The sequence below is a fragment of the Trematomus bernacchii genome, unplaced genomic scaffold (assembly GCF_902827165.1).
Source record: "Trematomus bernacchii unplaced genomic scaffold, fTreBer1.1, whole genome shotgun sequence".
Taxonomy (NCBI): Eukaryota; Metazoa; Chordata; class Actinopteri; order Perciformes; family Nototheniidae; genus Trematomus; species Trematomus bernacchii.
Window position 1 is genome coordinate 4,031,136 of NW_022987821.1, and position 13,861 is coordinate 4,044,996.

The window sequence follows — 13,861 nt, forward strand, 5'->3', positions numbered from 1 at the left end:
GGGAACACTGAGGTAGGCAAAGAAATGTCGAATTCTCTGCGATGTATCGTTTCCTTCGTCATAGCAAGCGAATATTTAATAACAGGTTACCTGTTTTTCAATTCATATTTTCATTTATTTCGATCATAATTTCAACACTCCTCCGCAGAGATAGCGTAACCGTTAGAAAGTGTTACATGTGTAACCTACGACGAACTGTATGGATAACAGGACCTGTAAATTAGCCCATGTGTTGCTAGCATGTCGTTATCACGGCATGTCATTTTAATATACATCTCATTCATTATTTGTCGATGAAAATTAAGGGCTGCTTATGAAAGCCGGCTCGTGGTCATTGTATCACATGGCACCGAAGGGGGAGAAGGAGGAAGAGAGAGAGTGACTGAGACGAGGTCCATAAACGTTCACAACCATTTTAAAAAAAGGAACAAAGTTGCTAAAAAACGTCATCAGCAACCCCTGCTGCAACCCCTGCTTCCATATGGAATTGAAACAATGGAAATAACATAGCATATGAAAGACAAAGCACATAAGGTATGTCTGCTTTTGTTCTAAACATACCAGGAAATGACCCTAACAACAACAAAAGTGCGATAGGGTGGACATAATGACATTTCTACATGCAGAAATACAATGAGATAAAGTAATTTAAGGAAATAAAGTAGTAGAAAAAGCATCAATAATGGCTCAGTTCCAATTTGTGAAATGCAGCTTGAATTACACCTGTTATTGTCTGACTGCATTAAACATCTTAAGTCTTTAAAAACAGTGTGTATTTGATGAAATAGTGTTGTGAGAAATATAGCCTAAGGCGGAAATCATCAAAATTGGTCCTTGAGAGTTCTGCAGGCTGCAGATAAAGGACACACACCCATGTAAGTTCGTCCTTGAGACACACATGACAGATAAGTGAGGCAGCTAGACCAACTGTCAGAAAAAACACCCAAATTCTTGTTTAACAACCCGACTGCAAAGATGTGAGTGAAACTTGCTTTGTGCTCCTTTTCTGTACAACTTCATCTGACAACTTATGCATACTATTGTTTTTTCTTTTATTCAGGGGTGTGTGTGTGTCTCTGCCACAACCAGTGATGGCCGACCAGCTACCTCCACAGCAAAGAGACCCGCTGCTGAATACATTCCACCAAGGGAGCCTCCCCAACGGGATAAAAACCTCCAAAGACGGCCTCCATGCCAGGGGACAGTGGGCCAGCAAGGCGGAGTTCCTCCTGGCCGTGGCGGGGCAGATCATCGGTCTGGGCAACGTCTGGAGGTTCCCTTATCTCTGCTACAAGAACGGAGGAGGTAAAGTGTCAGGGAGCAGGGAGAAAATAGTGAAAGATGACCATATTTTCCTATTTATTATGGGGTGTCTTGGTCCGGGGGTGTTTTTTTTCTTGTCACTGCAAGTGTTTTAGGACAGAGTGTGTCGTATGCTGTAAAGCCCCCTGAGACAAAGGTGTAATTTGTGATATAGGCCGTTCAAAAAATGTAAAAAAATATTGATTGATTAGTTGACTTGGGATGAAAATGTGCAAGGTTTTTCTTAGAGCTGGGGATAATTGTATTTTTACACCTATGATATAAATTCTCATAAATGTGTTCATAACACTCATTTGTATTAGTCTGTCAAACTGTGGTAGTTATTGTGTTTAATGCAATCATAAGACAGCACCTTCTGTTTGTGTGTGTGTGTCCAGGTGTGTTCTTCGTGCCCTACATGTTGTTCCTGGTGCTGTGCGGGATCCCCCTCTTCCTCCTGGAAACCTCACTGGGACAGTTCACCAGCCTGGGGGGGGTCAGCGCCTGGAGGAAGATCTGCCCCTTATTTGGAGGTACGCTGATCTACTTATGTCATCTGTAGACGTTTTAAGGCTGCAGTGTGTGCTGTTGCTTTGCATTTTGTTACATGCACCTAGCTACGTTTATGGCTGCCACATAAGATATTCTCTGAGGTTAAAATAACAAATGTATGTTATAAAGAAAATTGAAAAAGCCAACATCTGCCTGTTTTTTGCTCCATTTATCCTCCGTACTGATGCAAGCGCTCAAAGCATTCCTAAATCCACATCAATACAAAACCCATATTTACAATATGACACCAATCAGGATACTTGGCATCCCCTGCCAGCTGCATGCGTGTGCAGCACATATTCAATCTCAACTAGTTTATCAAAACAACTCAAGTGTGCAGAAGGCAACACGCTCCCTGCCTGCCAATAAAAACACACACTTTGAAGTTGCATAATTTGGTTTCATGCTATCCAAACAATGCATCACAGATGAACTTTACACACCATCAAACCAGGGAAGCAGTACCGGCTGTGATCAATGCTTTATTGGAGAATTAAAACAGTGATCACACACAGTGATCACTCAGCTCATACAGGAACCACTGAGGACTTTGATCAGTCATTATCCCCAGCTGTGTTTATTTATAGGTGCAGCAGAATGACAAATTGGGGGTTAAATTATATGAATACATACAACATCCGTCAATATCCCTGATGCACTGAATTATTTTTGCTGTAATTAAGAAATATTCAACTTTTTAACACATCATTCAAATAATGAAGTCCAGAAAACACCACAATGTTGAGTTGGTGTGCAGGTGCAGCAGTAGCCACTTTGACCACCTGGGAAACACATTGTAAACAGAATATGTTGCCTTTATTTGCCTTGTTTAGTGACAAATATGTGCTGCTCATATGGCACGCAGATGCTCAAACACAGGTTACCAGTATTTTGTGACAAATTATTGTAGAAAGACCATGTGTTTTAGCGCTGGGATGAGCTATGCTAAGAATATGCGGCACGTCCTTGAGCAATGTGTTTGTATACACTCAGACAAAGAGCTGCTTCTGTAAGAACCCCTCACATTGAATATGGAATCATCAGATCGAAGCCTGCATTTCATTAGAGCAAACCACAGCCAGCCATTTGTCTCGGCAAACAGCCCACACGCTCTAACCCACTAAAAGCCTCACAAGACTCGTCATTCTTCCGTACTGAAGATATACTAGATGTGGGCTGCAAGTTGAGTGTCTCAATGAATGGATGCTTTCATGTGAAGCTCTTGGAACTGATAATAGAAAATGCTTTGAAGCTTGTTTATTTGTGTAAGTGCGCCGCGCATCAGCTGACGATACGATCTGCCTGTGTAAATCATCTCACCCTGTATCTGTATGTCTGCGCTGTCGCATGAATTGCTTGCAGATTGAATATACCAACTATGTATTCATGATTAATTACTCAGAATGACGAATCATAAACACATGAGTTTCTGTAAAAGGAGTATCCACAAAGTACTTGATTTCTCTCTGCAGTCCCAAGGGCAGGCACACATAACAATTGCATATAATATATCACACGAACATTTATAAAACATATCAAAGTACAGATCTTTAAAATATAGTACAGTACAAATGTAATATTGCATCTCAGCTGAAAACTCATAACACAGTGAATGAATGATGGTGTCTCTGCAGGTCTGGGCTATGCCAGCCAGGTGATGATCCTGCATGGCTGTGTTTACTACATCGTCATCCTGGCCTGGGCCCTCTTCTACCTCTCCTACAGCTTCCAGGCGGAGCTGCCCTGGTCGCACTGCAACAACACGTGGAACACAGGTCAGTAAAGACAGCAAATTAAAAAAAATGTGTGTCATTTTGAGTCCGCTGTGTACAAGCTGCTGTGTGTTCCCCTGCAGAGGCGTGTGTGGTGTTTGAACGCCACAACCAGACAACCATTGAGAGCAGCCTGCCAGAGAACGCCACCTCTTCCGTCATGGAGTTCTGGGAGTGAGTGTAGCTCGGTTTCTCACTTCTTTTTAGTGCAATTGATCATGCATTGATAGTGTGTGTGTGTTTGCTTGTGTTGTAGGCGAGAAGTACTCCGTCTCTCCAACAGTTTAGACGAGCTGGGTCCAATCAACTGGAAGCTCGCTCTGTGTCTCGCCATCGTCTGGCTGGTGTGTTACTTCTGTGTGTGGAAGGGAGTCAAGTCTACGGGAAAGGTGAGCGGAAAACACACTGACCTCATCACCCGGAAACCCAAATGTGCGTTAAAACTCCTACTCCACTCCTGTGACTTAACACTTTCTGAACATGTAATTATCTTTTTATAAAAGTCCATGGAGATTAAACATTTCCTTTCTGAGAATTCTGCTTTTAATTGCAAACATTTTTTTTCCTGATTTAAGCTGCAGCCTGCCAAGCATAATGCAACGGAGAGACGGTGTAAAATAATCTTTATACCCTAAACAGAGAAAGATTGTCTCCATTAACACAATCCAGACGGCTGTACATGAATCTTCTTTTTATTTCCCTGTCTCCTCTGAGTGCAGAGAGTACAAGGTAATAAAAACAGCGGTGTCCCTGGAACTGGTAGCCTCTCAGGAGTTTAACACAAGGGCTTTTCATCAGAGCTGTGTGACTGAGTGGAGGCAAGGTGAGGGCCCTCGTCCACATATCGTCTTTTTTTAAAGGGGCCGTATTATGCCCTTTCCTGTAGTGTTCTTTCAAAAGGGACAGCCCACTGCAGCAGTATAGATCCTCTTGTCACTGCCACCATCCGTCAACAGGTTTTAAGACTCCATCTTTCCTGGGTTCCCTCCTTCAGTATTTCTCTGCTCTGTTAGAGCAGGGGTTCCCAACCCCGGCGAAATAGCTGTGAGTTTATCGTAATATTTGCAGAATTATAAATATATAAAAATATTTTATCATAATATTTTTTTCAAAAAGTGTTTAATTTTCGCACCTATGCCACCAGTCATATTATTTCATCCAGTAGCTAGTTAATCTTTCACCAGAAAACCGTTGAAAATGGCTTTTATGATGTTCCGAGGGATTCGGCGGCTCAGCCTAAGGTCTCAGCCTCTTGTGCGCACGAGCATGTTACCGGTGCGCCAAGTAGGAAGAGGAGCGCACAAGAGACAACCGTTTGATTGCAGACTGTTATGTTTATGTGGGGAAATGGTGGTGCATACATTATTTGAGATATATTTCAAACTCGGACTTCATTTTAAGGACATGTCGGCCAGGGGTATAGAGCTATTTGTTTAAGCACCGGATTGGCAAAACAGGAGAGTAAACCAGTCTGCCTTGATCTATGAATTAATGTCCGGGACTCCCACGGTATCTGCTGCCCGCAGCTGTTTTATAGAAGGAAACCCTCCTTCACTTCATGAGATGGCTGCAGCATCAGGAGGCAGCGGGACGTATACTCGGTAAAGAGCTGTGCCTTTTTACGCACCGCCTTCGCTGTGTTTAACTTAATCAGAACAGCTTAAGAGTGACTGCAGGCTGCTACGTGTTAACCACACACACATCTACACACATCGAACTGCCCGATTACTCCCCCTTTTATTAGTTTTATGAAGGAGATGTCCAGTCAGTCACCAAGGCGCATGATGTGTGTGTATGTGCTCTGCTCAGCTCAGCTCAGCTCTGTTCGGTGTGTTTGTGTCTGTCCGACACCGGCATATATGCGGCTGTTCCCAAAATAAATTAGTTTAATCTTAATCTCGATGTAGTGCTAAATGCTGTCGGGAGTGCACCGGAACGAACGACACTATCATAATATCTTCTGAAAACAAATGCCAGTGACACACACACACACACACACACACACACACACACACACACACACACACACACACACACACACACACACACACACACACACACACACACACACATACACATACACACACACACACCCCCCTCCTTCATAATGCGCCTTCTCCTCGTTTTTCCAGCATTCACTGGATTATCCGTAAATCATACAAACAAAACCAAAACGTTGATTTATCTGTTTTCCCGTTTTGGTTTAAAAACTGAATAAAGTCGGTTTTTTGGTTTTCCGAAAAACAAAAAACAACACCGGTTCTTTTTTAAACTTTGTTAATATGTTTTGGATGCATATTGTTCTAGTATTTGTTCAGGCTGTTACATACAATTAGCCTCTGTTGCTACCTGCTGGTGGTGAGTAAATATTCAAATCAGTTAAAATTGACAACCGGTCCGCGATTTTTTTTTAATGTATCTACCGGTCCTTGGCACAATAAAGGTTGGGAACCCCTGAGTTAGAGGACCTCACCAGAATCGTCCCTGCTGTTTTCTTCCGTCTCCGTGCCGTCCTCCTCACCACTTCCTCTCCCCCTGTGTGTATTGCAGGTGGTGTACCTGACAGCCACCTTCCCGTACGCCATGCTGGTTGTGCTGCTGATTCGCGGGGCCACGCTGCCCGGAGCCACGCAGGGCATCATCTACTACCTCAAACCCAACATCACCCGCCTGGCAGACCCACAGGTACACACACACACACATACTGTACAGTTATTATAAACTTTGCCAGGCCCTAATACTCTTCTCTACTGGACAGAGTGCAGGGCTTTGGGGGTTTGATTCATTTTTTCTGGCTTTCATTTCACCTCAGTGTTAATGCATGTTTCTTCTCTTTCTCTAGGTATGGATGGATGCAGGTACCCAGGTATTTTTCTCATACGGAATCTGTTTGGGGAGTCTCACGGCCCTCGGCAGTTACAACAAATACAACAACGACTGCTATAAGTGAGACCCTTTTGTCACACACACACACACACACACACTGAAATGTAAGATGTAAGCTCCCGTCAGACGGCTTCCAGGAGGAATGGCTGGAATGGAGAGAGAAAACACACTGATACAGCCACACCTTAAAGAAAAGACCTCGCTGCCATGTTTCCCACACTCTGTAGACTGACACACACACACACACACACACACACACACACACACACAGAAAGAGCCAAGCACTAAACCCTTGGATTTACTGTACCACTCGACAGCGCCACTATACATGACCAAAAACCAAGTGGATTCTGTTACAGACCCTTTTCAACGTGTACTTCCTCAAGTTGCGTCTTCCTATGACGCTTAAATAATTGCGTTTTTTTGTTCCTGTTGCCCTCCAGGGACTCTTTCCTCCTGTGCCTCCTGAACAGCATCACCAGTTTCCTGGCAGGTTTCGCCATCTTCTCCGTGCTGGGCTTCATGGCTGAAGAGCAGGGGGTGGACATAGCCTCTGTGGCCCAGTCAGGTGAAGTGAGGCCGGGGTGGAAACAGCAGAAGGAAGATTCTGTTTAAATATCATATATTAAATGTGTACATTTTTTCGTCCTCTCAGGGCCTGGCCTTGCCTTCATTGCCTACCCGAGAGCAGTTGCCATGATGCCTGTACCCCAACTGTGGGCCGTGTGCTTCTTCCTCATGATCATCATGCTGGGGCTGGACACACAGGTACACACACACACACACACACTGATGAATCACGTGATGTAGTATGTAAAGTGCAGGAGCCATTTCCTTAGTAACTTAATATGTGTGTTGTGTGTCTTCATTAACAAATTGGAGTGTGTTACTTCTGCAAGACGGGCTTTTGGCTTAAGATACACGTTTTTTACTGAAACCATTTTCACAATTGTTCACTACATGCAGTACCCCTGTCTCCCCTCTGTCCCCCAGTTTGTGAGTCTGGAGGCCCTGATGACGTCGGTGACAGACCTGTACCCTAATCTGATCCGACGGGGTCACCGCAGAGAGCTGCTGCTGCTCTTCATCTGCATCATCTGCTTCCTGCTCGGCCTGGTCATGGTCACGCCCGTAAGTCACATCTCTTACCTTTACCCCTTATGTTTGCTTGCTCTAGGGCGCTTCAACACTGCTAGTGCTAAACCAGAAGACCTGACACAAACGTGGCGGGAGCTACATAAAGTGATTTGAATAATGTAATGTCCTCTCTCTTGTGTGTGCATGTCTGTGTCCAGGGGGGTCTGTATGTGTTCCAGATCTACGACCATTACTCCTGCAGTGGAACCAGCCTGCTGCTGCTCTCCATCGTCCAGTCGCTCGCCATCGGCTGGGTCTACGGTACAGACCTCATCTCCCCTCCCCTCCTTACCACCTTCGTTACCTTTTCTCCTTGCTAATCGTCTCCTTTTATTCTCACCTTTAATTGTCCTTCTTTATTCTCATATAGTCCCCTTTCATTTGAATAGTGTCTCCTCCTGTATAGCCTCAAATGTTCTCTGATGTCTTCTTTTTTTACACACATTTTTACTCTCTACTTAAGCACATTTTCATGTATAAAACATCCTTCCTGACCATTTAATGCCTACATTTAATGAAATTCCTAAACACCGGAGCTTATTAGACAACAAAAGGCAGAATAAATCTTAGGTTGAGGGCTGTTCTACACACAGAAAATACATAAAGACAGAATAGTGCCAAGAATTAATGAAAGCAGTTCCTAAAATCTGATTAACGCACACACTCCACTTCCTCCCCTCCTCATGCATTCCTGTTGCAGTCAGTAGACAGTATATTAACATGGCTACTGCTACCCACTGTTGTAAGGAGACTGGCTCCTCGCCAGGCCCCTGTCTGTCTCCTCCAGGCCCTAAATCAGCCCCCGGGCCCCGTCGCCTCTCAGTCTCAGGCCGGCGGCCCCAGGGAGCCCCTATCCCAGCCAGACCTGGGGCTCTACAGCATTTACACAAAAAAAGAAACATTGTTTGTTTAAGAGTGAGATGAGAGGAATGCGCCATGTATCAGGACAACGTAATAAGAATGTTGAGAGATGATTAACGGAGCAGGAATTAAGACCCAGAGAAGGTGTGAGCAGTGCCAGCGCAGGTGATAACAAATTAGCTGTGTGTGTGTGTGTGTGTGTGTGTGTGTGTGTGTGTGTGTGTGTGTGTGTGTGTGTGTGTGTGTGTGTGTGTGTGTGTGTGTGTGTGTGTGTGTGTGTGTGTGTGTGTGTGTGTGTGTGTGTGTGTGTGTGTGTGTGTGTGTGTGTGTGTGTGTGTGTGTGTGTGTGTGTGTGTGTGTGTGTGTGTGTGTGTGTGTGTGAGAAATATGAATACCAAGGAAGCCTGTTTTTATGGAGCAGCAGGAGGAGAGTGGAGCAGCACAGTGGAGGAGAGCAGCGTTACAGGAGGAGAGTTCACCTCCACCCCCCACCACCTTTATCACTGGGATTTTTGATTAGTTTTGAAAAATTCTTATGATGCTCTCTCAACAGGTTTGTTTGTTTTAGAACGGGACACCTACTTTTATAATCCTTTTTCTACTGGATTGGAAGTTACATTTCCTTTTCACTTCCCTACTGTCATTGTAGTACTACTACCACTACTACTACTACTACTACTACTACTACTACTACTACTACTACTACAACTGCTGCTTCATAGAAACAAAGAAATGTCACTTCAAAGTAAGGTTTTCTTTGCCAAGTCCATTTTCTTGTACTCAGTCAGACGGTGGTGGATATTGGCAGGAGACAGTATTCCAAGCACTGCCACCAAAAACAACAAAGCAGTCGTAATCCAGACCATGATTTCAAACCAAAGCTCTCGTGGTGAAGGAAGTTCGTTTTTTTCGTCCACAGGAGCCGATCGCTTCAGTTCCAACATCAGGGACATGACCGGCTACAGCCCCCTGCCCGTCTTCAAGCTGTGCTGGAAGTACCTGACCCCGGCCGTGTGCTCTGTGAGTGACCCCCTCCCGCTTTATAGGGTGTAGTGTATATTCAAACACATTTTGTACTGATGCAAAGACTAACGACTCCTTCTTTATGCCCCCAGGCCACCTTTGTGTTCTCCCTGGTCAGCTGGTCTCCATTAAACCTGGGGAGGGGTCTGGTGGCTCCGGCCTGGGCCACAGCGCTGGGCTGGCTCCTCACGCTCTCCTCCGTCTCCCTGCTCCCCATCTGGGCCATCTACGCCCTGGCCATCACCCCTGGAACCCTGTCACAGGTAAACCCCTCCCTTTTATTCATGTACTACCATATCTCCCCCTCAAACCCTAACCCAAGTAAAAACTAGTATATCAACTTGTAATTCATTTCTTTAATCAACTAACTGTGACTTTTTGGCCTCGCCCCCCCCAGCGCTTCCATCGTCTGTGCAGCCCGGTTGAAATCTCCTCCCTGGCCCTCCACTACTCCCCCTCTGGGCCCCCCTACATCCCGGCCCTGCCTCTGAGCGAGAAGGAGCCCATCACAGACCTTCTCCATGATCGTTTGACCTGAACAAAAAAATGCCGGACTTACATTGGATGCTGGTCAGCCAATCAGGTGTGGCGAAGGAGAAGGGTTGAGGTTGGAGGGTATCGCTTCTGGGTGCTAATTAGGGGCTGGCTTCCCATTTCTACACTAAATAAGTTTAAGCTGACCACAGAGGCCTGTCAAAAAAATTCTTCAAGTTTGAACATTTTACAGTTGAACCTGTTTACCACACAAATCTGAATGTTTTTGCATATTTACCATCGTGCTGAAGTGGAACATCACACTTAAAGAGGCCCTTTAAAGGGGGTTCCCCTTTCCTGTAGTGTGTTCTATAGGTTTGTCTGCAAAGGCTAAAATCCCAATGGTCCCTGCCTTAAACTCTCCATTGGACTCCTTTGTTTACTTCCTGAACATAGTAACATCACTATGTAACACTCACACTTCTATTGGCTAGCGGTCCAACACATTGTACGTAATAAGCTAAGGGGTGGGACATCGCTAAGCGGTTGACCAATCACAACAGAGCTGGACAGCTAACCAATCAGAGCAAACTGGGCTCTGGTTTCAGACAGAGGGTGAAAAGAGGTGCTGCAGCACAGGCAGTATGAGGAAAATAAAGAGCTTTTTGAACATTAAAGCATGAAGACATGTCACAGGAGAGACACTACATACTGATATGAACCTGAGAATAATCATAAAAGGGCCCCTTTAATGCAAACTATGCAAACGCCACCTGAATGCACTCAGCTTGCTTTACCCTTAGCACCTTGAAACCAGCAACCAAAATCATAAAACACAACACTCCTCAACCTTATCTGCTTACAATCTCGAGCTCTTCTTTTGAATCACTCGTAAACCATTTAATCACTGCTCCCATCCGAGGCCCAGGAGGCTGATTCATGTTCTCTATTCCTGCTGGCATTTCTGAGTGAGTTGGCCTCCCACTTTACTCTCTATGAGAGATCACTGCATGCTTAACATGTGTTGTTCTGCTCGGGTACTGCTCACCTACGATGGCTCTATGAGTCAGGCATTCACACAGTGATTTGTCCGGATCATTGTTCGCCATTTCCTAGTTTAAATGGTTCATAACATGCCTTACACCCAGATACAACTGCCATGAATCAACTTGTTGACAAAATGATTGAAATGTGCAGTAACCTTTTCATATTATCTTTATTCTTAAGGTAGAGTTGTTTTAACTTTTGTTTTGTTTTGTTAACGGCTGTCTCAAATGCGCAAGTCTAAATTGCAGTTACTGCTGAATAAAAGGCATTATTACAATATCTCTGCACTGTACCAAAAAACTATTTACTATTTATCAACATGCAATCATGTGACAAAATCTGCATTTATTTACACAATATTGAAATATTGCTGCTGATGTGTAGACAAACCAATCTGTTTTACATTTTTAATTCTAAGCCCAAACATATCGCACTTATTTTTAAATAGCTGCCCTGTAGAGGACATGAAGAAATTAGCGCTATGCAGAGTAGGTATGTTTTTTTTAGAAGAAAATGCATTATGTGAATGTTGAAAAATCAAGTCTGTTTTGTAGAGTTGTGTTATCAAATCGCAGGAATAGACATTGCGTAAAATAATAATTGCATTACCTTTCATACATCATTAACTAGACTTTCACCTTACTGTTTAGAGCTGAATGTACTATTCACTTAGAAAACTTGTTTCAAATCTAAATCCAGAAGGCTAAGTGACATTTCTTTTCTTTTTTTTACCTTTGCACTGCCTTTCCACCTCTGAGACTTATTTCATCTGTTTTCTTTTCAAAGACTAGTTAGAATTCTCTGTTTACAGGTGTATACATGTGCCTTTTATTTTACTTTCTTTTGTATGTGTACAATTATTGTCTTTTTGTAATGAACATATATATATATTGTGGATACAAGCGTTGGTGTTGACTGTTTATTTCTTGTGTACAAAAGTGTGTGTGCAGGTGTGTGTATACCTGTAGTGGAGGCTAGCTGTCACCTGGGAGATGTTGCTTTTTCCCTCTGCGTCATGATAACAGATGCTAGGAACACACCTGGTGAGATGAAGGGGAAAAGGGAGAGAACACACACACACACTTCATCAGCCATTCAACCATCACCAGAACAAGCGCTGTGATTGCCGCTCCGTTCATCTGGAGCGTTCTCCTCCTGATGGGAATTACTGGTGAAGGGATGGAGCAAGAGAGGAGTGTGTGTAGAGGCTGCATCACACACACACACACACACACTTAATAGAAGCACGCAGTTATGTAAGGCCTCGGCCTGTCAATTAACCATATTGGATTCCCTCCCCTGCCAGCCACCGTAGGAAGGGGGCGGATCCCACACACACACACGTGGCTCGTCACGCGGGTTCACACACACAACTTGTTTTGGTCAATGCAGCCTGCTTTGCACGTGTGATCCGGGTTACTGTGTGATTGTGTGCGTGCGTGTGGGGGGGGCGGTTTATGTCCATATGGTTGCTTTGGCATACATCTCGCTTTCAGATGACAGGGATTAAAAAAGATCCAATGGGCTGAGAGTGTCAGATTCAAAAGAGGAGAGAGGAAGAGGGAGGGAGCGGAGGACATTATGAGCCAAAGCGTGTGTGTGTGTGTAGTGTTAGTGAAAGATGCTGTGGAAAGTTGCCTAATTTCTGCTCAGGATCAGTGCCACTGTTTTGCAGCTGCAGTGTGTTTTATGTGTACATTTTTTCGGGATAAACTACCCGTCCTCACATCCCTCTGTCCTGATCAAACATCCTCTCTCACACACTGCTCCGTATTTATAGGCGTCTTTTTACTGCAGGTAATACACTTGACAGTTTGGTGTAAAGGAGAAGCAGCAGGGGGGGAAGAGAAGAGAAGGGGAGGCGAGATGTGAGGACAGAGAGAAACAGAGACGGGTTGTGGGGGGTGGGAGGTGCGTTGCATAACAGTCAATTTGGACGCTCGATACTGCATCAGGGTGTTCAATACTGAGCTGCAGGGCCGTAGCAGAGATTTTCATCGCCCCCTAACATCCAATCGCACCCCCACCTTCCTTGTTTTTGTTTTGATTCGGTTGGATCGTACCACGTTGTGATGTCAGAGGGACTTACCATGGCAGCACAACATGTCCCGCTTTTCCTGACGCTTGTGCCGCTTGCCCACGCGTCATTTTCACACCCACTCCCCTGGCTGCATCCACCGAGCCTTTGCTACCCACAATGCTTTGGGAGATCCGACATGGGCTCGTGTCATGTGTATCCACAACCAGAGGCCTCCCCGGGCCCTCCTGGCATGCACACACACTGAAACCCCCCCCCTCTGTGGCGTGCGGAGGTAATAGCTGTTGGGTGACTCAGCAAATGAGCAGTGTCTTGGAGCTTTGAAGGCGTTTAAGAAAAGCTCTGTAGTTGGCGGAGAGTGTGTTTGTTTTTGAGCATGACATCCCATTGGCACCAATTACCTAAACACACAACAAATCAACACGTACAAGCACAAACACACTTTTTCTGTGTTATACCTAAGTGCAGCATGCCATTAAATGTCCTATAGAGGGACGTTGAACTCCTAGTACTCTTATTCGGGAACAACCATGAATTATTACGCCTCGAAAACCACCCAGTCAACTCCCCTTGGACTTCAATTATTAAAGAAGTCAAAGTGGTAAAAGTGTAAAAATAACAGGCTGGTGTTTAATGGTTGGGATAAATGGTTTTGTACCATCATGGGGCTATTTGGGAATGTTGCATTTTATTTTATTTTTTGCTGAATACAATCTGTTTCACCGCCTCTTGAGATGATTCATGAGGATTTTGATGGACATGCTGAGTC

The 13,861-nt window shown here is 44.6% G+C and overlaps 2 protein-coding genes across 3 annotated transcripts in view; both read left to right on the top strand.

Moving 5' to 3' along the window:
* Window positions 1-13,861, top strand: part of LOC117499160 (amyloid beta A4 precursor protein-binding family B member 1-interacting protein-like) — a 611,089-nt gene that overhangs the window by 473,831 nt on the left and 123,397 nt on the right. The gene's annotated exons all lie outside the window — the stretch shown is intronic.
* LOC117499118 (sodium- and chloride-dependent GABA transporter 2-like) lies at window positions 812-10,405 on the top strand. Its single transcript, XM_034151439.1, has 15 exons — window positions 812-977; window positions 1,061-1,305; window positions 1,701-1,835; window positions 3,489-3,629; window positions 3,710-3,800; window positions 3,883-4,015; window positions 6,177-6,311; window positions 6,469-6,572; window positions 6,956-7,080; window positions 7,168-7,280; window positions 7,506-7,643; window positions 7,808-7,910; window positions 9,430-9,530; window positions 9,626-9,796; window positions 9,931-10,405. Coding segments are annotated over exons 1-15 (1,878 nt in total). The 5' UTR covers window positions 812-975; the 3' UTR covers window positions 10,072-10,405.

Bases quoted from the DNA above. Each gene is read 5' to 3' on its own strand.
- LOC117499118 (XM_034151439.1), top strand. The intron at 7,911-9,429 runs GTACAGACCTCA...TTTCGTCCACAG, and splicing joins CGCCATCGGCTGGGTCTACG to GAGCCGATCGCTTCAGTTCC. The intron at 9,531-9,625 runs GTGAGTGACCCC...TTATGCCCCCAG, and splicing joins TGACCCCGGCCGTGTGCTCT to GCCACCTTTGTGTTCTCCCT.